Raw genomic sequence first — 24,814 nt, 5'->3', positions numbered from 1 at the left:
ATTGACTTGCATTAACAAACTATTATTAGCTGACTTCAACATTAGGTGACGTCCAATTTTTTTTCTTTCAACTTTTTAACTTTTTTTTTTTTTTCAGCAACGGGACGTCGAAGCTCTGATTAGATGATTATGCATTAGCTCACTTTGCATTAGCTAACATCTGACCATTTTTTTTTCCTTTTAATTCTTTTTTTCCGGCAGTGGGTATTTAGGGCTTCGATTAGCTGATTAAGTATTAACTGGTACTTGACAATTTTATGTTAATGTTTAAGTTAACTAATGTTGAAATTAACTAATATTGAGTGAGCAATTAACCAGAAATTTGACGACCCACAGCCGGATAAAAAAAAAAGAAAAAAGAAAAAGATGCCTACTAATGTTAAAGTTAACAAATATTGAAGTTAACTAATGTTAAGTTAGCTAATCCGAGCTCCGACCGACTACCAGAAAACAATTATTGATTGTTTAAAGTTAATTAATATTAAAGTTAATTAATGGTGAGTCAGCTAATCAGAATTCTGACGATCCACGATCTGAAAAAAAGTTACAAGAAAAAAAATTGGATTGTTTAAAGTGCACTCATGGTGAAGTAATTTCCTACTCTCTTCCCTCTTTTAACTTTGCATGTGATCACTCTCTCTCTTCTCTATGTTATATTTCGTTTTTCTTTTCTTTCGTTATTTCTACTTTTTGCACATTTTTTTTCTCTTTCTTGTTAATCTTCTTTTTCCTGACAATAGAATCAGTCTTTCGTACTACTGTCTGGATACCATTTCTATTTTATTGTCTGATAGCTTATGTTGTGGAGATTTAACTTAGAAATACTATAATCTCAATCTTAAACTGAAAAAAATAGAGTTAAGTGATGAGAAATTATAGTTGACTACCATTGTATTTGTTGAATTTGAATGCCTATCAAAGTCCACTCATCTGTTGAGACAGACTACATGTTACGACATTAGGTGACGTAACATAATTGTTGTGTTGTCACAGTAATAAATCTACGAAAAGCAGAATAAAGAACACAACAATTTAATGTGGTTCGGATACAAACGTACCCTACATCCACGAGGACTTGCAAAACTAGTTCAGATTTAAGTGTACATTAATAGGACTTAATAAAACACTAAAGACTCCCTCTTTATGTGATACGCCGTTCTTGCACACGACTCGAACTTGTTGATAATCAAAGCAATTCCTCCTCCGCACTCTTGGACTTCCTCCAATGTTGAACTTCCTTCAAACGGCGGATCGACCTCTCCCGAGATCTTTTAAGCACTTCTCCCGAAACGCCGATCTTCTTTATGGCCTGGTAGAAGAAACCTGTTCTGTTGCCACACCTGTCGTGCAGACAGGGCTGCAGCACGGGCTGCACCCTTCAAAGCCTTTATGCTGGGATTTTTCTTTGTAAAGCTCCATCGGACTCATATGAGGTTGAGGGCCTTATATAGGCACAAAATCTCCACCCTAAACCTAACTTGGGCCCTAAGAAATCGATTTAACTAGGTAATAGAATCCTAGTCGATTTCTACTTCTATTCTAGATAAGTACAAAAGATACCTAACTAGAATATAATACATGGAAATAAATCTAAGTCCTAATAAAAATATTACAAGAATAGGACTCTAATTAATTCTAAAATAAACATGGAAAACAAATCTTTGCCAATCTTTAGTTTCCACGTATGGCGGATTTCTTCAATCTTCACAAACAGAAATCTCGTGCCAACAATCTCCCCCTTTGGCATTGATTGGTTAGAATCCATGTTTAACAAGAACTCTCCGTGCAGATGAGATTTACTCTCCCTGCAACAAAGATGTCACTTTTCTTCACCCGTCTTGGTCTTCTATCAGAGTGTCCCATCACGGGGCACGTTACAACGCAACGGAATTGGGTGAATGCCGTGACAGACTTCCGTCTCAACCATCCTTGTGAACACACGTCATCCAATAAGCAAAGCAAACAAATCAAAACCCAAAATCAGACACTAAGTATATCTAGTGACCCGCTCTGATGCCAATTGTTGAATTTGAATGCCTATCAAAGTCCACTCATCTGTTGAGACAGACTACATGTTACGACATTAGGTGACGTAACATAATTGTTGTGTTGTCACAGTAATAAATCTACGAAAAGCAGAATAAAGAACACAACAATTTAATGTGGTTCGGATACAAACGTACCCTACATCCACGAGGACTTGCAAAACTAGTTCAGATTTAAGTGTACATTAATAGGACTTAATAAAACACTAAAGACTCCCTCTTTATGTGATACGCCGTTCTTGCACACGACTCGAACTTGTTGATAATCAAAGCAATTCCTCCTCCGCACTCTTGGACTTCCTCCAATGTTGAACTTCCTTCAAACGGCGGATCGACCTCTCCCGAGATCTTTTAAGCACTTCTCCCGAAACGCCGATCTTCTTTATGGCCTGGTAGAAGAAACCTGTTCTGTTGCCACACCTGTCGTGCAGACAGGGCTGCAGCACGGGCTGCACCCTTCAAAGCCTTTATGCTGGGATTTTTCTTTGTAAAGCTCCATCGGACTCATATGAGGTTGAGGGCCTTATATAGGCACAAAATCTCCACCCTAAACCTAACTTGGGCCCTAAGAAATCGATTTAACTAGGTAATAGAATCCTAGTCGATTTCTACTTCTATTCTAGATAAGTACAAAAGATACCTAACTAGAATATAATACATGGAAATAAATCTAAGTCCTAATAAAAATATTACAAGAATAGGACTCTAATTAATTCTAAAATAAACATGGAAAACAAATCTTTGCCAATCTTTAGTTTCCACGTATGGCGGATTTCTTCAATCTTCACAAACAGAAATCTCGTGCCAACAATCTCCCCCTTTGGCATTGATTGGTTAGAATCCATGTTTAACAAGAACTCTCCGTGCAGATGAGATTTACTCTCCCTGCAACAAAGATGTCACTTTTCTTCACCCGTCTTGGTCTTCTATCAGAGTGTCCCATCACGGGGCACGTTACAACGCAGCGGAATTGGGTGAATGCCGTGACAGACTTCCGTCTCAACCATCCTTGTGAACACACGTCATCCAATAAGCAAAGCAAACAAATCAAAACCCAAAATCAGACACTAAGTATATCTAGTGACCCGCTCTGATGCCAATTGTTGAATTTGAATGCCTATCAAAGTCCACTCATCTGTTGAGACAGACTACATGTTACGACATTAGGTGACGTAACATAATTGTTGTGTTGTCACAGTAATAAATCTACGAAAAGCAGAATAAAGAACACAACAATTTAATGTGGTTCGGATACAAACGTACCCTACATCCACGAGGACTTGCAAAACTAGTTCAGATTTAAGTGTACATTAATAGGACTTAATAAAACACTAAAGACTCCCTCTTTATGTGATACGCCGTTCTTGCACACGACTCGAACTTGTTGATAATCAAAGCAATTCCTCCTCCGCACTCTTGGACTTCCTCCAATGTTGAACTTCCTTCAAACGGCGGATCGACCTCTCCCGAGATCTTTTAAGCACTTCTCCCGAAACGCCGATCTTCTTTATGGCCTGGTAGAAGAAACCTGTTCTGTTGCCACACCTGTCGTGCAGACAGGGCTGCAGCACGGGCTGCACCCTTCAAAGCCTTTATGCTGGGATTTTTCTTTGTAAAGCTCCATCGGACTCATATGAGGTTGAGGGCCTTATATAGGCACAAAATCTCCACCCTAAACCTAACTTGGGCCCTAAGAAATCGATTTAACTAGGTAATAGAATCCTAGTCGATTTCTACTTCTATTCTAGATAAGTACAAAAGATACCTAACTAGAATATAATACATGGAAATAAATCTAAGTCCTAATAAAAATATTACAAGAATAGGACTCTAATTAATTCTAAAATAAACATGGAAAACAAATCTTTGCCAATCTCTAGTTTCCACGTATGGCGGATTTCTTCAATCTTCACAAACAGAAATCTCGTGCCAACAGTATTATAGTTAGACATCGAAAATTTATATAGTTGATATCGAAAATATGTAGTTAACTATCCAATTTCCGTAGTTGACTCTGGGGACAATATAGTTGACTAACAAATTTTCACAATTGACGTTGAAGTTTTGTGTGCAATTTTGCTTCTTGAAGGCTTAACAGTAGATATGGTGATTGGAATTCGACGATTGAAACACCGTTGGATTCCTCGCGTCGAGATCCTTCTTTTGGATGTTATCTTGGACGACTCACATGTCTGTGAAACAAATTATGGGAATTATGTTGTATCTATCAAATAAAATATATAAATTGATATATATATATATATATATATATATATATATATATATATATATATATATGTTGTAAGAAACTATTTTCATAGGAAACGACCTATGTTCGATTTGTTGGATTTCACCATTTGATTGCGGATCTTTTTGGAAGAATTTATAACAGAATCACAGTGGTTTAGAGAATTTATCACAGAATCACTTCCTGAAACCATTAGTTCGGTAGAATTTTATCGTAATAACGTATCCAATGCATTATCCCATTAAAGTTCATAACTGCGTTTCAATAAGTGAGTGTAATTATCGATATAACAGGGACCTTAAAGTTACCTTAGGGGTTTGGGTGTAATTTACCTTTTTTTTATAACGAGGAGTATGCCTAATTAAACCAAAAAAAAAGTATTCTCACTTCACATTTCACAACCTTAAATTTTCCGTTTTTCTTTTTTGGGAGGGAAACCTATTTTTCTTTGGAAACGTATCTTATTAATTAGTGAGAAAAATCCTAGTTCTACCATACACGATTCTCTTTCCTTGTCTTTTGTTACAAAGTCCCCATTTTATTAAGAAGTCTCCTTCACTAATTACTCTCTCTCTACCTACTCTCTCTATCAGCTACTCTCTCTCTATATCATGTTGCTTTAATCATCAAAAGTATTTTGCTAGTTAGAGAAATCAAGATGGCATACAACAGGAGGAAGAAAGTTTCATCAAAGAGAAACAAGAATCAACATAAATCTCTACCCAAGGTATGATTAAATTAAATCCTCTAATTATATTATCAAAAAAATATATATATATGTATATATAATTAATAACAAATTTATAATATATATATATATATATATATATATATATATATATATATATATATATATATATATATATATATATATATATATATATATATATATATATATATAATTTGTTGCAGGAAGAAATTATAGCAGCAACAACATGCGACAATGGTGTTGACATGATCAGCCAATTGCCCGACGACATTCTTGTGTCGATAATCTCACGGCTCCCGTTGGCCGATGCCGTATCGACGAGCATCTTATCCACACGATGGCGCCACCTCAGCACCTACACCACCCGTCTCGATTTTTCTCCCTCCAAAAAGCAAACGTACAACCGCGAAACGAGATTCTCAAACTACGCGAACATGGTCGATCGCGTATTGGATTCCCACAAGGGAGGCCATTTTTTGGAGGAATTCCGAATCCACGATTTCCCGTATTTTAGTGGCGGGATATCAGAATTGCCCCACATCATCAAAAGGTGGCTCGAGTTTGCGTTGTCAAAACAAATCCACGCCATCGACATGCACTTACACGAAGAGTACTCTTCCCTCGTTTTCCCGATTTCGAGTTTTCTCACCGAGAGCGGCGTTGCCCTGCGCCCGGGGTTTCAGTCCCTTAAGGAACTGTCTCTGCAGGCCATTGGTTTCGACGACCAGGATCTCGAGTCACTGCTTAAGAACTTCGTCCTTCTAGAACATCTCTCGATAAAAAATATCTCCGCGTTGAGAGAAGTGCTCGTCGATGGCGATTGGGCGCCGAATTTGAAGTACTTGAACATATCTTCGTGCGCGAATATCAGGTCCATCGAGATTAGAGACGCGATCAGCCTAGTTTCGTTGAGGTTTCACAAATTGCAACTTTCACGTGACCTTGTGCTCGAGAATGTACCGATGCTTCTCGAGTTTAGCAGTTGTGACAATATTTGTTACAATCGTGGTTATCCTATTGACCAAATCATTTCAAAGGGAATTATTTGTGAGCGATTAGTCAAGGTTAATCTCTCAGCTGATCCATCTCATTTAATGGTAAGCGTTGTGCATTACTTCTCTCTCTCTCTCTCTCTCTCTCTCTCTCTCTCTCTCTCTCTCTCTCTCTCTCTCTCTCTCTCTCTCTCTCTCTCTCTCTCTCTCTCTCTCTCTCTCTCTCTCTCTCTCTCTCTCTCTCTCTCTCTCTCTCTCTCTCTCTCTCTCTCTCTCTCTCTCTCTCTCTCTCTCTCTCTCTCTCTCTCCCTCACTCTCTCTCACTCTCTCTCACTCTCTCTCTCCCTCCCTCCCTCTCTCTCCCTCTCTAGAATGTGTGTATATATGTCATGTATGCATTGTCGTCATAATATATATATGATTCTCGATTACTTGATTTTGTTTTCGTGTTATTTTCCAGAAACACGATACCGACGTATCGCTGCCATTTCTCAAACATATGGAGCTGGAAGCTCATATGCGTAGTCCTTCTAGCAGAGATCAACTCGTTCGTATGATCGATGCATGTCCATCTTTACAGAAACTTGAGATAAAGGTACTAAATTTAATAAATACTATAATTTTTCTTTGTTCTTCACATTATATATAATATAAATTTAAAATAAATAAACTAGTGAATATTTTTGTTTGTTTGTTTGTTTTTTTTTTTTTTTTTTTTGCAGTTTCATTTGTGGGTTTCGGGGTGGTTTGAAAATAAAATGCTTGGCGAGCACAACATTGAGTTGAATAATACTCCATGTAACAATCCAAATAACAATCTTAAGAAGGTGAAATTGACGGGATTTATCGGATGTTCTTTCGATTTGGTAGTTGTGTCCCATGTCATTACAAATGCTGTGGAACTTGAAGAGCTGTCGATCGAAATTCGGGCCGAGGCCCCGAAGATCACACGACATAGGATGAGAGCTCTTGTCTGGCAACATTTACAACCAATGCTGCGAAACTCCATTAATTTCGTCATAATCTAAGATGACCAAGTGGAAAATTGTATGGAGTATTATTAGAAATTTGTTGCATGTATGTTCAGAGTAACCTTTACCACTTTAAACTTTAATTTAGATGCAAGGTTGAGTTTAGTAGTTTACTGTTATGTTTTCTACATTGTCATTTATAGCTAGGGCTACAAGTCGGATGGATCGTGGAGTTTTTATAAATAATTTGATTCCGAATATAAATAGTTTTAAGTAAATTCGGTACTTATTGACCAATCAAATATTGACAAGTGTTTTCCTAAACAAAATGTTGAAAAGTGTAAGATCTTATAATCAAATGTCAATTAGATATGAGGGACCAATCAAATTCACGCGTTCATCAAGCCTTAACTTTTGATTCGAGCTCAAGTCCGAACCCTTGAATAAATGTTATCAAATTAAAAAAATAAAAATCGAAGAAGATCAAAGTACAAATTTCTTAACTTACTCATCGCACGTTTGTCAAGTCATAACGTTCGAAACATTAAAATCTTATTTGTACGATTATTTCTTATTTATTTATTTATTTACGAACGTAAAATTTTAGTTTAAAATAATACTTTTGACATGTCCACAAATATGTAGAAAATGTGATATATGTTAAGCAAGTTCCGGGACAGTTGTAGAAAGACTTTATTCACGACTTGATCAAATCATTCCTTATTGTCCAATATTTATTGAGGAACAAAGTATTATAAATACAAGATACATGTTTGTCTATAATCAACATAATTATAAGTCAAGTCTTTTATGAGCGTGGTTGTCAGTGTTTTTCGCCATTTAATAACAATTTATGTTTGTCTATAATCAACATAATTATAAGTGAAGTCTTTTATGAGCGTGGTTGTCAGTGTTTTTCGCCATTTAATAATAATTTTTAAGTATTTTTTTCATGCACAAGAACTTCAAAAATGTCCCAATTAATTAAATAACAAGAGATACGAAGCAAGTGAGACCTAAAAAGTTATTGCTAGTATGCATAGTGAGGGTCTTTCTGCTGCTCTGGCGCCTCTTGAAAATAATGAGAATGAGGTCTTTCTGCTGCTTTGTCCACTTGAATATAATCGGGGGCTTTTGTCTGCTTTCGGTAATGAGGGGCTGGTGGTTCTGTCAGCTGTTACACTCCCATTAAACAGAATCAAGCCCCTCGTTAGAGTCTCTGAATTTATCGAGATCGAGCCCCTCGTTAGAGTCTCTGAATTTAGTGCGTGCAAGGGGCAGATTATCAGCCCGAAGTAGATTTTGTTGAGTGCACTAGAATACTTTCCAGCTGGGCTTTAGAAGTATTGTGGATAAAATTCAAGTTATAATTTTGCTACATCAACATCCACTACGTCTAATTATGCAGACTTGCGACCTCAGGTTGGAAAAGTTGGTTTTGTATCAAAAACATGGATTATAGTCGGGTAGGATCGATAAGGCGACGCGATAAGGGGACGCAGGGATACCACGACTAACAAAAACAGGCGTGCAACATTTATCTGGGCTTATAGGCGAAAATTGGTGAGGTTCTACGGAGATAGTAATTACAAATTACATAACCAGAGTGTTTAGAAAAACTTATTTTTTATATTTTTTTAATTGTTGCAGATTTATCTAGATATTAATTAGGGAAAAAGAGCGTTTAAAAATGCCTTATTTTTCTATCTTAATTGTTGCAGATTCATCTAGATATTAATTAGGGAAATGAAGTGTTTAAAAATGCCTTCTGTCTTTTATCTTTCATTAAAAATTGTTGCAGATTTATCTAGATATTAATTAGATAAAGAGAGTGTTTAGAAATTGTATTATTTGATCTTGAAAGATCTAACAAAAACTATGTCTAGAAGATAAGATAAGCCATGATAATATAATATTTGCGGGTCGACTCGGCAAGTTATTTAAGGAAAAAAGAAAAAAAAATGACATTACTAATTTTAAAATATGAAATTCCAACAATAAATAATGCTTTGTGGATAAATAATAAGAAGAAATTATACTCTTAGTTACTTATTTTTTTTTTTGTAACATTTTCCTGTCTTTTCATCCATCTATTTCATTTTATTTTTCCTTGTTACTGAATTAAAAGGATTTATCTCCTAGTTACTTATGTTTCTTATGAAAATTACAATTAAATTTCATAAATAATATATATATATATATATATATATATATATATATATATATATATATATATATATATATATATATATATATATGGGAAAATGAGTGATACCCCTTAGTTTTGAAAATATATATGAGGAGGTCCATTAAATATTTTTATCCTAGTAAAAAATCCAAATTCTGATCTTAATTAGCGAGACCCCTGAACAATTTAAAGTACCCGTTTTACCCTTTTAGTTTTAATTCAAATACTTGCCTTAATCTCTATTCCACCAAACCCAAGCCGTTTTATTTCCCCGATCCCCTTTATCTTTCTGTCTTCTTCTCTTCCTCTCTCTCTCCCCCTCTTCATCTCTCGTCTTCTCTCCCTCTCTCTAAGTCTCTATGGCCAAAAAAAAAACAAATCTCTGATGGTGGCGTCGAAGAAGAAGCCGAAGGCTGGCAAGAAGCTCCTCAAGGATGCCGGAAAGGCGGCCATCGGCGGAGAGAAGAAGAAGAGGACGAAGAAGAACGTGAAGACATACAAGATCTACATCTTTAAGGTGATTCGTTTTATTTTTCCCCTGTTGCCCAGTCATTTTTATTAAATCCTAATCGTTTGCTTAATAATTTTTTGTGTTTTGCATAAATTAAAGATCAAAACAAATTGGGATGCATTATGCATATGTCAATAGAATTACCAAAAGTTTTATCTGTTCACAACCTTGTTTATCTCATGTGCACTCTTTTTGTTTCTCGATGAATATTGAAGTTTCAGTTTTTTATTTTATTTTTAAAAAGAGAGAGAGGTAGAAGCTTGATGATCGGTGGAAGTTTGCATTTTTTTAATATATATAAAATTTGAGGAATGTAGCACAAAGTGTTATTGTAGAGGATTATTGTTGGGTGCTAAATACCTAACACGCAAGTGCACGTATCGCAAACAAGTAGTAAAAGTGGACTCGTGAGAGTCGGATGTCGATCCCACAGGGAATACTCAAATTACCTAATCCTAAGTACCAAATTCTAACAACTATGATTTTATCCAGCCTACGCAAGGTTGTCAAATTTAATCAACTAAATAAATTAAACTAATTAGGAAAGCAAATAAACAAGAGATAATATCAATATAAAAACGGATCTAGGATTTTGTCTTCCCCCTATGCAAGAATTGCTCACCCAAAACCCCTCAATGATGAAATATATGATTCATGATTATTAACCCGAGACACAAATTTACTCATAACCCGCTGTCGCGTGTATTATGAGTCTATTATTCATAAACGATTCACTATATGTCTATGCAAACCAATTATAAATAAAGCATTAACTAACAAGTCTCGTAAATGGCTACCTAAGGTGATATCTGTATGTCTACGACACCACATGCAATTGACACACTCATCCGGTGAAAACTACTCGAAGGCTCTTATACTTACCGTCTAATTATCAAAATAGCTCTGTCGAGTCTATCCCAATAATCACAGATAAAGCACATAAATTGATCAAGTTCATGCACTAACAATCATAACAAGTATAAGAAATAATCATAAAATCATAATTGCATAATCTCAAGAAAACGGGTTCACAATCCCCACATAGGGTTCCAACAAAATCCTAGATTAAAAACTTAGCTACTCGTAATTCTTATAAGAAACAAAATAGAATAAATAAAATAAATAAGAAAAACTATGCTTGAGTCTTCGTTGATCTTCGTTCTTCGCGTTTTGTGGTGTAAAATTTTGTGCTTATGGTGTAGAGACATGTTGCTTTTATAGGCGTTTCTTGATAAGGAAGTAGTAGAAACCTAATAGGACTCAATTTCCGCCACTTTCCCCCTATCAGAACTTGTTATTCGATTTTCGCCATGTTGGAGTCCGAATTTTGGAATATTGTGTAAATAAGAATTGTAGCCCTTGAAATTAGCTTTCCAATGCCGCCAAAATCACCTAATTCGGAGTTCGTATGAGAGAGATATGCTCGAAATCGTGGACACTGTCAAAGCTGTGGCGAGATTCCTTCTTCCAATTTGATTTGTTTCCTTATTTGCAACTTTTTCCTTCTTTTTGATATTTTTTCCTTCATGGACACCTAATTCTCGTTTTTCACCTATAAAACACAAAATCAATCAATTAAAGCACAAATATAATTAAATCTAAACAAAAGATCCACGTAAAGTAAACGTATTGAGTGTAAAATCTACACTCAACACACCCCCAAACTTGAACTTTTGCTTGTCCTCAAGTAAAATCAAATTAAGAACACAAACCATGACAATACATCTCATTACATAGATCGATTGATCAACTTCATGTTTTCAGAACTTGCAATTATGATGATAATTCCTAGGTATTCGCAAACTTAACATTCAACGGCACTTAGTCACTTACTATTACCAAAAACCACAAATCATACAATTGCTTCAAGTATCCAATATTTGCAAGTTAAAAATAGAGAAAATTTATACTTACATGCATATATTTGACTCCAAATACTCACCAAATTATTTTACTCAACTAATATTGAACAATAAGCTATTGGGATCATTGGGACTTTGTGGCTTTCAATTGTTAGGCTCTTTGGTCCGAGGTAGGTAATATGGGTATGTGTGGCTAATTGTCTTGAATTGAGGTGATTACGCCAAAATTTGAAAGATAGGCGTTTGAAACAATGAATTCACCTCTAGGGACTTAAATAAACTCGATTCTCCAAAATTCACACGTCAACACTTTTGCCTTGAGGCACTGGATCGAGTTTTCAACACAACTCAACAACTAGTCCTTATTTCTCCCTTCTAATCTATTCTTCTTCTTTTCTTTTTTTTTTTTTTTTTTTTTTTTTTTTTTTTTTTTCGAATCGAAGAATTTAGATATATATATATATATATATATGAAGATGCACATATATATCTATCCTTTTTCTTTTTTTTTTTTTTTTTTTTTTTTTTTTTTTTTTTTTTTTTTTTTTAATCGAAGAAGAAGAAAGATCTTATAAGAATTTTTCGACCGACCACCAAGGGATAATTATTCAAAAATCTCCACTTTTCTACCTTCTACATATTGGCTAAAAGAAAGAACACCTTTTCTCCGAGGCTCAAATCAAGGTTCTAAGGATAATTTGACAAAAATGGTAGGCTTGAAAGGCTCAAACGGTTCAAAGAAGGCCCAAATCATATCCCAAATCACTTACTATCAACACTTCGTATCATAAATGTCCTAAGGTGAGATTTAAAACCGAACAAAGCATGATTGAGCACAAATAAATTCCAAATTTAAAATGCAAAACATTCAACCAAAGCAATGCACAAGGTGTGATTCCTAGCAATAATTCACTTCTACGTTCCGTTGAATCGAAAGTTGAACAAATATCTACTCCTTAAAAGCATAAAACAAGTAGTCTCATCATCAAACATTGACCATCTCTCATCATCATAATTCATCGATGCATTCGACTCAAGCAATTGTTTTTTTTTTTTTTTTTTCGGAAAAAACGATAAAAGCAATAAAAATAAATAAAAATAAATAAACCTAATGCATGCAAACTAAAACAAATAAACACAAAAAAACATGCTTTTTTTTTCACCCCCAAACTTAAAATTTTCGTTGCCCTCAACGAAATTAGCACAAAGTTTAAGGATAGAAAACACCTGATTTAGTCGGAATCGTTGTCTTCGGGGTGTGAGAATTTGTGGGAAAGAAATTTGATTTTCCTCTTGCGAAGATGCCCTCTATGTCTCTCGGATGACTGTCCCGATCGCAATTCCGACCTTAAAAATAAGAAATCAAATAAATTAATTAGAATGCATGCCTATGAAAATAAAAATAAAACATAAAATTAAAGAAAAATATGAAAAACAGTAAAGCTCGGGTTGCCTCCCAAGAAGCGCTAAATTTTAAGTCTTCAGCCAGACTTTGCTTCTTGAAATTGTTATGTCCAATCCAAAGCCTTGTAGATTGCGCATCCATCCATGAGCTCTATCACTTCAATTGCAACCAAGGCATAGATAGCACTGCAATATGTCACGGTCCACCTTAGCTTGTAGTCTTTTTTGGTTGTAATCAATCGGTACGAAGCCAAGATGGGATTTTCATCACCCGCTCCCTTAAATCGGTATACAAAAATCTCCAGTCTGCGTATAACCTCCACCTCAAAAATATTAGTCTTCTCATCAACCACTCTTGATGCCTTCAAATCCACATTTAGATCAACGACAGAGCCCACACCTAGAATATCTTCAATCATTACATCCATGTCCTTCTTCTCTTGTTCTGAGGCATCTTCGTGGTTTAGCTCGATTGCCTTCTCAGATTCATCATGCTCAAGTGTCTTCGTAATTTCTATTTCTCTCACATCGACACTATTTTCCGGACATAGAAGATTTTTCTCACCGCAGGCTTCACCCGAATTTTCTTTGATATAACCATTGCCGATTTCGTCTGGAATATTTTCAAGAGATTCAGATTTTAATTTGAGCGTCATCTCTTCCAGTTGTATCTCCATGTTTTGAAATGATGCTTGAGTGGACTTCATAAATTCGGCAATGAGGGATACCAAATCAACTTGTTCATCAGTGCTCTGCTGCTGCTGCATTGGATAATAATTTTGAAAATCATCAAATTGTGGCTCTCTATGTTGAAACTCGTTCAAATCTTGGTCTTGAAAGCTTTGCTCGTATGTGTTGTTGGTGTAAGTGTTCCAATAACCTCCGTTGGTAATTTCGTCGAAATTCGTCGCTGTTGGTGATCCCCAACATTGATCGGAATAATGATTCCCACCACATGCTGAACAAAACGGAGGCATATCATAGGTGTTTTAGAGGTACTCGTCAGATGAAAGCCATTCATATCCCGTTTGAGGTGCCCGAACATTGTAACCAGACATGAAACAAAAACAAAAAATAAAAATAAAAAATAAAAATAAAAAATAAAAAAATAAAAATTAAATGGCTGAAGTAAGAAAAATTGCTCAAATTTGATATTAGAATAAATAGATAATTTAGCCGTATTCCCCGGCAACGGCGCCAAAAACTTATTGGGTGCTAAATACCTAACACGCAAGTGCACGTATCGCAAACAAGTAGTAAAAGTGGACTCATGAGAGTCGGATGTCGATCCCACAGGGAATACTCAAATTACCTAATCCTAAGTACCAAATTCTAACAACTATGATTTTATCCAGCCTACGCAAGGTTGTCAAATTTAATCAACTAAATAAATTAAACTAATTAGGAAAGCAAATAAACAAGAGATAATATCAATATAAAAACGGATCTAGGATTTTGTCTTCCCCCTATGCAAGAATTGCTCACCCAAAACCCCTCAATGATGAAATATATGATTCATGATTATTAACCCGAGACACAAATTTACTCATAACCCGCTGTCGCGTGTATTATGAGTCTATTATTCATAAACGATTCACTATATGTCTATGCAAACCAATTATAAATAAAGCATTAACTAACAAGTCTCGTAAATGGCTACCTAAGGTGATATCTGTATGTCTACGACACCACATGCAATTGACACACTCATCCGGTGAAAACTACTCGAAGGCTCTTATACTTACCGTCTAATTATCAAAATAGCTCTGTCGAGTCTATCCCAATAATCACAGATAAAGCACATAAATTGATCAAGTTCATGCACTAACAATCATAACAAGTATAAGAAATAATCATAAAATCATAATTGCATAATCTCAAGAAAACGGGTTCACAATCCCCACATAGGGTTCCAACAAAATCCTAGATTAAAAACTTAGCTACTCGTAATTCTTATAAGAAACAAAATAGAATAAATAAAATAAATAAGAAAAACTATGCTTGAGTCTTCGTTGATCTTCGTTCTTCGCGTTTTGTGGTGTAAAATTTTGTGCTTATGGTGTAGAGACATGTTGCTTTTATAGGCGTTTCTTGATAAGGAAGTAGTAGAAACCTAATAGGACTCAATTTCCGCCACTTTCCCCCTATCAGAACTTGTTATTCGATTTTCGCCATGTTGGAGTCCGAATTTTGGAATATTGTGTAAATAAGAATTGTAGCCCTTGAAATTAGCTTTCCAATGCCGCCAAAATCACCTAATTCGGAGTTCGTATGAGAGAGATATGCTCGAAATCGTGGACACTGTCAAAGCTGTGGCGAGATTCCTTCTTCCAATTTGATTTGTTTCCTTATTTGCAACTTTTTCCTTCTTTTTGATATTTTTTCCTTCATGGACACCTAATTCTCGTTTTTCACCTATAAAACACAAAATCAATCAATTAAAGCACAAATATAATTAAATCTAAACAAAAGATCCACGTAAAGTAAACGTATTGAGTGTAAAATCTACACTCAACACACCCCCAAACTTGAACTTTTGCTTGTCCTCAAGTAAAATCAAATTAAGAACACAAACCATGACAATACATCTCATTACATAGATCGATTGATCAACTTCATGTTTTCAGAACTTGCAATTATGATGATAATTCCTAGGTATTCGCAAACTTAACATTCAACGGCACTTAGTCACTTACTATTACCAAAAACCACAAATCATACAATTGCTTCAAGTATCCAATATTTGCAAGTTAAAAATAGAGAAAATTTATACTTACATGCATATATTTGACTCCAAATACTCACCAAATTATTTTACTCAACTAATATTGAACAATAAGCTATTGGGATCATTGGGACTTTGTGGCTTTCAATTGTTAGGCTCTTTGGTCCGAGGTAGGTAATATGGGTATGTGTGGCTAATTGTCTTGAATTGAGGTGATTACGCCAAAATTTGAAAGATAGGCGTTTGAAACAATGAATTCACCTCTAGGGACTTAAATAAACTCGATTCTCCAAAATTCACACGTCAACACTTTTGCCTTGAGGCACTGGATCGAGTTTTCAACACAACTCAACAACTAGTCCTTATTTCTCCCTTCTAATCTATTCTTCTTTTTTTTTTTTTTTTTTTTTTTTTTTTTTTTTTTTTTTTTTTCGAATCGAAGAATTTAGATATATATATATATATATGAAGATGCACATATATATCTATCCTTTTTCTTTTTTTTCTTTTTTTTTTTTTCTTTTTTTTTTTTTTTTTTAATCGAAGAAGAAGAAAGATCTTATAAGAATTTTTCGACCGACCACCAAGGGATAATTATTCAAAAATCTCCACTTTTCTACCTTCTACATATTGGCTAAAAGAAAGAACACCTTTTCTCCGAGGCTCAAATCAAGGTTCTAAGGATAATTTGACAAAAAGGGTAGGCTTGAAAGGCTCAAACGGTTCAAAGAAGGCCCAAATCATATCCCAAATCACTTACTATCAACACTTCGTATCATAAATGTCCTAAGGTGAGATTTAAAACCGAACAAAGCATGATTGAGCACAAATAAATTCCAAATTTAAAATGCAAAACATTCAACCAAAGCAATGCACAAGGTGTGATTCCTAGCAATAATTCACTTCTACGTTCCGTTGAATCGAAAGTTGAACAAATATCTACTCCTTAAAAGCATAAAACAAGTAGTCTCATCATCAAACATTGACCATCTCTCATCATCATAATTCATCGATGCATTCGACTCAAGCAATTGTTTTTTTTTTTTTTTTTTTCGGAAAAAACGATAAAAGCAATAAAAATAAATAAAAATAAATAAACCTAATGCATGCAAACTAAAACAAATAAACACAAAAAAACATGCTTTTTTTTTCACCCCCAAACTTAAAATTTTCGTTGCCCTCAACGAAATTAGCACAAAGTTTAAGGATAGAAAACACCTGATTTAGTCGGAATCGTTGTCTTCGGGGTGTGAGAATTTGTGGGAAAGAAATTTGATTTCCTCTTGCGAAGATGCCCTCTATGTCTCTCGGATGACTGTCCCGATCGCAATTCCGACCTTAAAAATAAGAAATCAAATAAATTAATTAGAATGCATGCCTATGAAAATAAAAATAAAACATAAAATTAAAGAAAAATATGAAAAACAGTAAAGCTCGGGTTGCCTCCCAAGAAGCGCTAAATTTTAAGTCTTCAGCCAGACTTTGCTTCTTGAAATTGTTATGTCCAATCCAAAGCCTTGTAGATTGCGCATCCATCCATGAGCTCTATCACTTCAATTGCAACCAAGGCATAGATAGCACTGCAATATGTCACGGTCCACCTTAGCTTGTAGTCTTTTTTGGTTGTAATCAATCGGTACGAAGCCAAGATGGGATTTTCATCACCCGCTCCCTTAAATCGGTATACAAAAATCTCCAGTCTGCGTATAACCTCCACCTCAAAAATATTAGTCTTCTCATCAACCACTCTTGATGCCTTCAAATCCACATTTAGATCAACGACAGAGCCCACACCTAGAATATCTTCAATCATTACATCCATGTCCTTCTTCTCTTGTTCTGAGGCATCTTCGTGGTTTAGCTCGATTGCCTTCTCAGATTCATCATGCTCAAGTGTCTTCGTAATTTCTATTTCTCTCACATCGACACTATTTTCCGGACATAGAAGATTTTTCTCACCGCAGGCTTCACCCGAATTTTCTTTGATATAACCATTGCCGATTTCGTCTGGAATATTTTCAAGAGATTCAGATTTTAATTTGAGCGTCATCTCTTCCAGTTGTATCTCCATGTTTTGAAATGATGCTTGAGTGGACTTCATAAATTCGGCAATGAGGGATACCAAATCAACTTGTTCATCAGTGCTCTGCTGCTGCTGCATTGGATAATAATTTTGAAAATCATCAAATTGTGGCTCTCTATGTTGAAACTCGTTCAAATCTTGGTCTTGAAAGCTTTGCTCGTATGTGTTGTTGGTGTAAGTGTTCCAATAACCTCCGTTGGTAATTTCGTCGAAATTCGTCGCTGTTGGTGATCCCCAACATTGATCGGAATAATGATTCCCACCACATGCTGAACAAAACGGAGGCATATCATAGGTGTTTTGGAGGTACTCGTCAGATGAAAGCCATTCATATCCCGTTTGAGGTGCCCGAACATTGTAACCAGACATGAAACAAAAACAAAAAATAAAAATAAAAAATAAAAATAAAAAATAAAAAAATAAAAATTAAATGGCTGAAGTAAGAAAAATTGCTCAAATTTGATATTAGAATAAATAGATAATTTAGCCGTATTCCCCGGCAACGGCGCCAAAAACTTATTGGGTGCTAAATACCTAACACGCAAGTGCACGTATCGCAAACAAGTAGTAAAAGTGGACTCGTGAGAGTCGGATGTCGATCCCACAGGGAATACTCAAATTACCTAATCCTAAGTACCAAATTCTAACAACTATGATTTTATCCAGCCTACGCAAGGTTGTCAAATTTAATCAACTAAATAAATTAAACTAATTAGGAAAGCAAATAAACAAGAGATAATATCAATATAAAAACGGATCTAGGATTTTGTCTTCCCCCTATGCAAGAATTGCTCACCCAAAACCCCTCAATGATGAAATATATGATTCATGATTATTAACCCGAGACACAAATTTACTCATAACCCGCTGTCGCGTGTATTATGAGTCTATTATTCATAAACGATTCACTATATGTCTATGCAAACCAATTATAAATAAAGCATTAACTAACAAGTCTCGTAAATGGCTACCTAAGGTGATATCTGTATGTCTACGACACCACATGCAATTGACACACTCATCCGGTGAAAACTACTCGAAGGCTCTTATACTTACCGTCTAATTATCAAAATAGCTCTGTCGAGTCTATCCCAATAATCACAGATAAAGCACATAAATTGATCAAGTTCATGCACTAACAATCATAACAAGTATAAGAAATAATCATAAAATCATAATTGCATAATCTCAAGAAAACGGGTTCACAATCCCCACATAGGGTTCCAACAAAATCCTAGATTAAAAACTTAGCTACTCGTAATTCTTATAAGAAACAAAATAGAATAAATAAAATAAATAAGAAAAACTATGCTTGAGTCTTCGTTGATCTTCGTTCTTCGCGTTTTGTGGTGTAAAATTTTGTGCTTATGGTGTAGAGACATGTTGCTTTTATAGGCGTTTCTTGATAAGGAAGTAGTAGAAACCTAATAGGACTCAATTTCCGCCACTTTCCCCCTATCAGAACTTGTTATTCGATTTTCGCCATGTTGGAGTCCGAATTTTGGAATATTGTGTAAATAAGAATTGTAGCCCTTGACATTAGCTTTCCAATGCCGCCAAAATCACCTAATTCGGAGTTCGTATGAGAGAGATATGCTCGAAATCGTGGACACTGTCAAAGCTGTGGCGAGATTCCTTCTTCCAATTTGATTTGTTTCCTTATTTGCAACTTTTTCCTTCTTTTTGATCTTTTTTCCTTCATGGACACCTAATTCTCATTTTTCACCTATAAAACACAAAATCAATCAATTAAAGCACAAATATAATTAAATCTAAACAAAAGATCCACGTAAAGTAAACGTATTGAGTGTAAAATCTACACTCAACAATTATTATGTGAACATGGACTTGTAAAGGGAACTGATTTTGATTTGTACATTTGAACGTATATTAATAATAATTTATGTATTTCAAACTTGATTGTGTTATTGCAGTTAATGATAATTGTTGATTTTTTGTCACAGGTCTCGGTGTTTGAACAACTTCTATGTACGAAGTTTTTATCGAGAGATAGGGTATTCGTCAAATCAAATTATTATTTTTTTGCAACTGATAAATCGGAATTGTTATCGTATTGAAAAGTGAGATTTGAAGCTATATACCGCAAGCTACACTATATATGACTATACTCGTATAGTTACATGTGGTCATATACATGTAGTCATATATAATCACTTGTGGTCATAGACATATAGTCATATATAGTCACATGTGGTCATATAAATATAGTCATATATAGTTATATGTAGTCATATACATATAGTCATATATAGTCACATGTCGTAACATGTAGTAATATATAATTATATATAAACTATATGTTTTTTCTGATGTATAGTGATGTTGATGATCGTGTATATCCATGTTTTTGTTCGGTACTAATTGATTATGATGATTTGTCCTTTGTTGAACAACATATGCATGTGATTGTGTATTTCGATCTATATTTGTACAAGTTAATTTATGATATCAAGATTTAAATTGTGGTTTTTGTTGTTGGTGTCGGTGAAGTTATTTTTAGTATATAATAAGCGGTCTACATAGTCGGTCGACTATATATAACTCTGGGGTGAAAAGAAGGTACAAGACTGAAATACGTGGAATGTGGGATTCCACAATTAGTTTTTAACTCTCTTATTTTTCAAACTAAATTTTACTTATGATTAAGTGCTTAGTGGGTTAAGTATAGTACTTAGTGGGTTAAGTAGTGCTTAGTGGATTAAATTGTGGATTTTATCTTAACTTCTAAACTAACCCACTAACCCATTTTCTTGAGTGCTCTTGTGGTTGGTTTTCTTGCAGATCATGGGCTGAGGAGTGGAAGCTTGAAATGTCTATAAATACCGATTTCAATACTCAATGAAATTGATCGATTCCGAAGAAATAAACACCGAGAGCTGAAAAGAATACATGAGTATTTTAGAGTGTTTTTAGAATCGGTTGGTTGTAGTACTCTTCATGAGTATAATCTTTACGTACTCCTCAATGAGTACATTCTTTACGTACTTCTCATAAGTACATTCTTTGTAGTCTAGATTGTTTAGTATATATGTTTCTAGACTTGGTTGTAAGAATGATCAAGATAGTGATTCATCATAAGTTCTTTACGTACTCCTCACGAGTACATCTTTGAAATCTAGAATTTTTAATATTTTTCTTTTAGTATCTAGATTTGATTGTAAGAATGATCATGAGAATGATTCATTCATAAGGAAGAAGTTTTCGCACCTCTTCTGTTTGTATTCTTGGAATACTGATTTTAATATATATTTTTCCGTCCTGTAAAGGGCAAGTTCACAAGTCTTTACTTGTGAACATTTTTAATTCTGAGTATTGTTCGTTTTATTTCCGCTGCATGTTTGTTCAAGTGTCATAACACTTAAGACAACACCTCTGTATTAAACGAATTCGGGACCATAAATTATTTCAAAGACAATATATATAACTTTGGAGGAAAAAGAATGTACATGATTATATATAACTATACGTGACTATTACATGTACTATACTATATAGTCATTTGTAGTCAATTTATGTACAGAAAATTTATTCAAAAATATTTTTTAGTTAAAAAAAATTAACAAAACAAAAAAAATTCAAAATTAAAAAAATTAACCAAAAAAAAAAATTAAAAAATTAAAAAAATAAAAAAAAAATTAAAAAAATTAAAAAAATAAAATAATAATTAAACTTAATTTAAATAAAATAAAAAATAATAATAAAATAAAAATTTATAATATTTTATTGAAAAATCTGAAAAATGATAAATGCAGGTCCAAAAGTGTTGAATGCAGTTTCCTATTGTGTTGAATGCAGTTGGAGAAATGCTGAATGCAGTTGGGCGAAAATTACAAATAAAGGCACAATAATACTTTTGCCTATCCAGGGGGTTATCTCAAAGAAAGATTTTTAGGGGTGGACTTATCCCTATATATTTTTCATTCTAGGGGTGTATATCAAATGGCCCATATATATATATATATATATATATATATATATATATATATATATATATATATATATATATATATATATATATATATATATATATATATATACTAGATTTTTTGCCCGTGCAATGCACAAGATTGAAGTAAAATTAATACCAAGTAAAGTTCAATTTAAACGATAAAATTGAAGTTTCAATTCATTTTGATTTTGCTATATATGCATCGATGATAATCCTCCATCCATAAACTTTTTTTGCCATATTTATTAATTTGATTTTATGTTTTTTTATGTAATATGGTTGTATATTATTTATCTTATCTCAGTTAATGTAAGAGTTTGACGAATCTTATTCTTTATCACCCATAACAAGCCTCAGTAAATTTACTGTAAATCAATGATGCCATTAAATCTAAAAAGTTTATCCGGAACAACTTTACTTTTATTAATAAGATAAGAACCAAATGTTTTTCTAACCAATTAAATAATGTTCCCATAAAAGTAATATTAAGTAAAAAGACAATTTTAATGGGAAAATATACGTAGATTTGGGACCAAAAAGTCTAGATACTTAATGGATTTATTACACTTGAGTATATTAAATACAATAAAAAATAAATAAAACTAATTAAATATATAAATGACAATTATAACTATCAAATGAGCGGAAAAAAAAAATCTAGGGTTTACCAGGAGCAATCTTACTTTTATTGATAAGATATTAGATTTGGGTAAAAAAATATGGATACTTGATAAATTTATTAAACTTGATCATATTAAATGAAACAAAATAAAAAATAAATAATTAAAAAAATAAATGACAATTATAACTATCAAACGAGCGGAAAAAAAATCTTAAAATTTACTAGGAACAACATTATTTTTATTAATAAGATATTAAATGAAACAAAATAATAAAAATAAATATTTAAAAAATAAATGACAATTATAATTATCAAACGAGCGGGAAAAAATTCTTAAAATTTACCAGGAGCAACCTTATTTTTATTAATAAGATTAATAAGATACGTAGATTTGTGGTCAAAAAATCTGGATACTTAATAAATTTATTAGACTTGATTCTATTAAATAAAAAAATTAATAACAAATAAATAATTAAATAAATAAATAACATTTATAACTATCAAAGGAGCGGTAAAAATTTCCTAGGATTTACTCGGAGCAAGTTTACTTTTATTAATAAGATACGTGGATTTGGGTCAAAAAATCTGCATACTTAATGGATTTATTAAACTTGATTATATTAAAATAAATAAAATAATAAAAATAAGGGGCCTTAAGATATAGGTCCCTGGTGACAAAACTTATTAGAACTAAATGACAAGTCCAACTAAACATTTGCTTCACATCCTTTATAAAATTTATTACAAAAATGTCCTTTCACTCACAAATTTAATATTTTATTTGTTCTACATTTAATAGTTTCATTTTTACGTCTAATATTTTTTTAATTTTGTTTACAGAAAATATTTTTATCGTTTTCTTTTCTTTCTTCATTTTAGCATTTATACAATATTATAAAATAAAATTATTTTTTTTCCTTTTTCTTTTCTACATAATATTATATTATTATTATAAAAACAAAACCATGCTTTTTTTTTTCATTTTTTAATCGAATATACATATTTTTATGTAGTAGAGTATAGTATAATATACATATTTTTATGTAGTAGAGTATAGTATACCACAATATATTATAGTATAGTACTATTGTATACTATGGTATACTATGTTTTCCGCCAATAACCCCCAGTCGTCACCAACACTCGCAACCAAACGCAGCTGCCGCCAAACTCTAGCGGTCAAATTAGCCAAAAAAATGTTCTATTTTTTTTAACATAAAAAAAGCTTTCAATAACAGCCGATTCTTCGATTCATAACGTCGTTAGACACTTGTAGACAACTAGAGTCATTTTCAAAACCCTACTTTTGCAATTTGGAACCCTAGCATCGCTAGCAGTCGTATACCAGTCGACCGTCTCGCCGTACACGCAACTAAACGCACACATACCATGAATTCATCATAACCAGCCCTAGCCACCGCTATAAAAACAACGAAAATACATATGCAGGCACACATCTCGCCAACCCTTCCGTGATGCAATCGCCACTTCCCCGGCCAAGGCGAGTCAGGGACATCGACCCGCCGCACAAGGGCATCTGAATTGACCACCATCGTCCCATTGCAGTTCTATTAAAACCTCAAATTTAATAATTAAAAAGAAAGCAAAAGAAAAAAAAGTGAATGCCTCACAGGGTGCGGAAATAGAGAAAGAGAGAGAGATAGAGGAGAAGATGAGGAGTTGGGCAGATTGGGGCGTGCGGCGTGGAAATAGAGAAAGAGAGAAAAAGAGAGAGAAGAAGAGGAGGTGGGCGACGGAAGAATAGAGAGGAAGAGAAAGAGAAAAAATAATAGAATGAGAGTAATGTATTTTTTTATTTGTTATATTAAGGGTAGTTTTGGGTTTAAAAAAATTAAAAGGATGTGTAACAATTTTTGTTCAGAATTAAGGATTTAATAAAAAAAATCTAATTGGGCTTGTCCCCTAGTTCTAAGGTTTGAGGGGTTTCATGCATATTACCCCTAAAAATAAATGATTAAATAAATAAATGACAATTATAACTATCAAATGAGTGGGAAACTTTTCCTAGGGTTTACTCGGAGCAACCTTACGTTTATTAATAGGACGAGCGGGAATTTTTTCCTAGAATTTACCACGAGCAACCTTACTTTCATTAATAAGATAGATAGATATATATATATATATATATATATATATATATATATATATATATATATATATATATATATATACATTTATATATCAGAACATTCGAGAGAGAATCCGTATCACCCAAGATCGACATCGAAGTTACGCCAATTCTCGAAGAAGAGATTTAGAATTCGAAGTTGGAGACTCCGTATTCCTTAAAGTGGCACCTTTCAAAGGAATAATGCGATTTGGAAAAAGGGGAAAGTTAGCGCCTCGTTTTATCGGACCATTTGAGATTCTCGAGAAAATCGGCACCCGAGCCTATCGTCTAGCCCTACCGCCTAACCTGTCCAATTTCCACAACGTGTTCCACGTGTCCATGCTTCGTAAATA

The 24,814-nt window shown here is 33.7% G+C and overlaps 1 protein-coding gene and 1 long non-coding RNA gene across 2 annotated transcripts; both read left to right on the top strand.

Moving 5' to 3' along the window:
* Positions 1 to 5,247: 5,247 nt before the first annotated feature.
* Positions 5,248 to 7,022, top strand: LOC148771813 (FBD-associated F-box protein At5g38590-like). The gene is made up of 3 exons (XM_088815245.1): positions 5,248 to 6,099; positions 6,455 to 6,589; positions 6,717 to 7,022. The coding sequence occupies exons 1-3, from the start codon at positions 5,248 to 5,250 to the stop codon at positions 7,020 to 7,022; spliced, it is 1,293 nt and encodes a 430-aa protein (XP_088671371.1).
* Positions 7,023 to 9,396: 2,374 nt separating this feature from the next.
* Positions 9,397 to 20,142, top strand: LOC148771812 (uncharacterized). The gene is made up of 2 exons (XR_016030531.1): positions 9,397 to 9,670; positions 19,703 to 20,142. It is a non-coding gene; the product is annotated as an uncharacterized LOC148771812 (long non-coding RNA).
* The last annotated feature ends 4,672 nt before the right edge of the window (positions 20,143 to 24,814 follow it).

Source organism: Erythranthe guttata, chromosome 3 (genome assembly GCF_056151865.1).
Source record: "Erythranthe guttata isolate IM_541 chromosome 3, IM_541, whole genome shotgun sequence".
In the NCBI taxonomy this organism is placed as follows: Eukaryota; Viridiplantae; Streptophyta; class Magnoliopsida; order Lamiales; family Phrymaceae; genus Erythranthe; species Erythranthe guttata.
This window is presented reverse-complemented; position numbering and strand designations above follow the sequence as displayed.

Coding starts and splice junctions, on each gene's coding strand:
- LOC148771813 (XM_088815245.1), top strand. CDS start 5,248: ATGATCAGCCAATTGCCCGACGACATTCTTGTGTCGATAATCTCACGG. Junction 6,100..6,454: donor CTGATCCATCTCATTTAATG/GTAAGCGTTGTG, acceptor GTTATTTTCCAG/AAACACGATACCGACGTATC. Junction 6,590..6,716: donor TACAGAAACTTGAGATAAAG/GTACTAAATTTA, acceptor TTTTTTTTGCAG/TTTCATTTGTGGGTTTCGGG.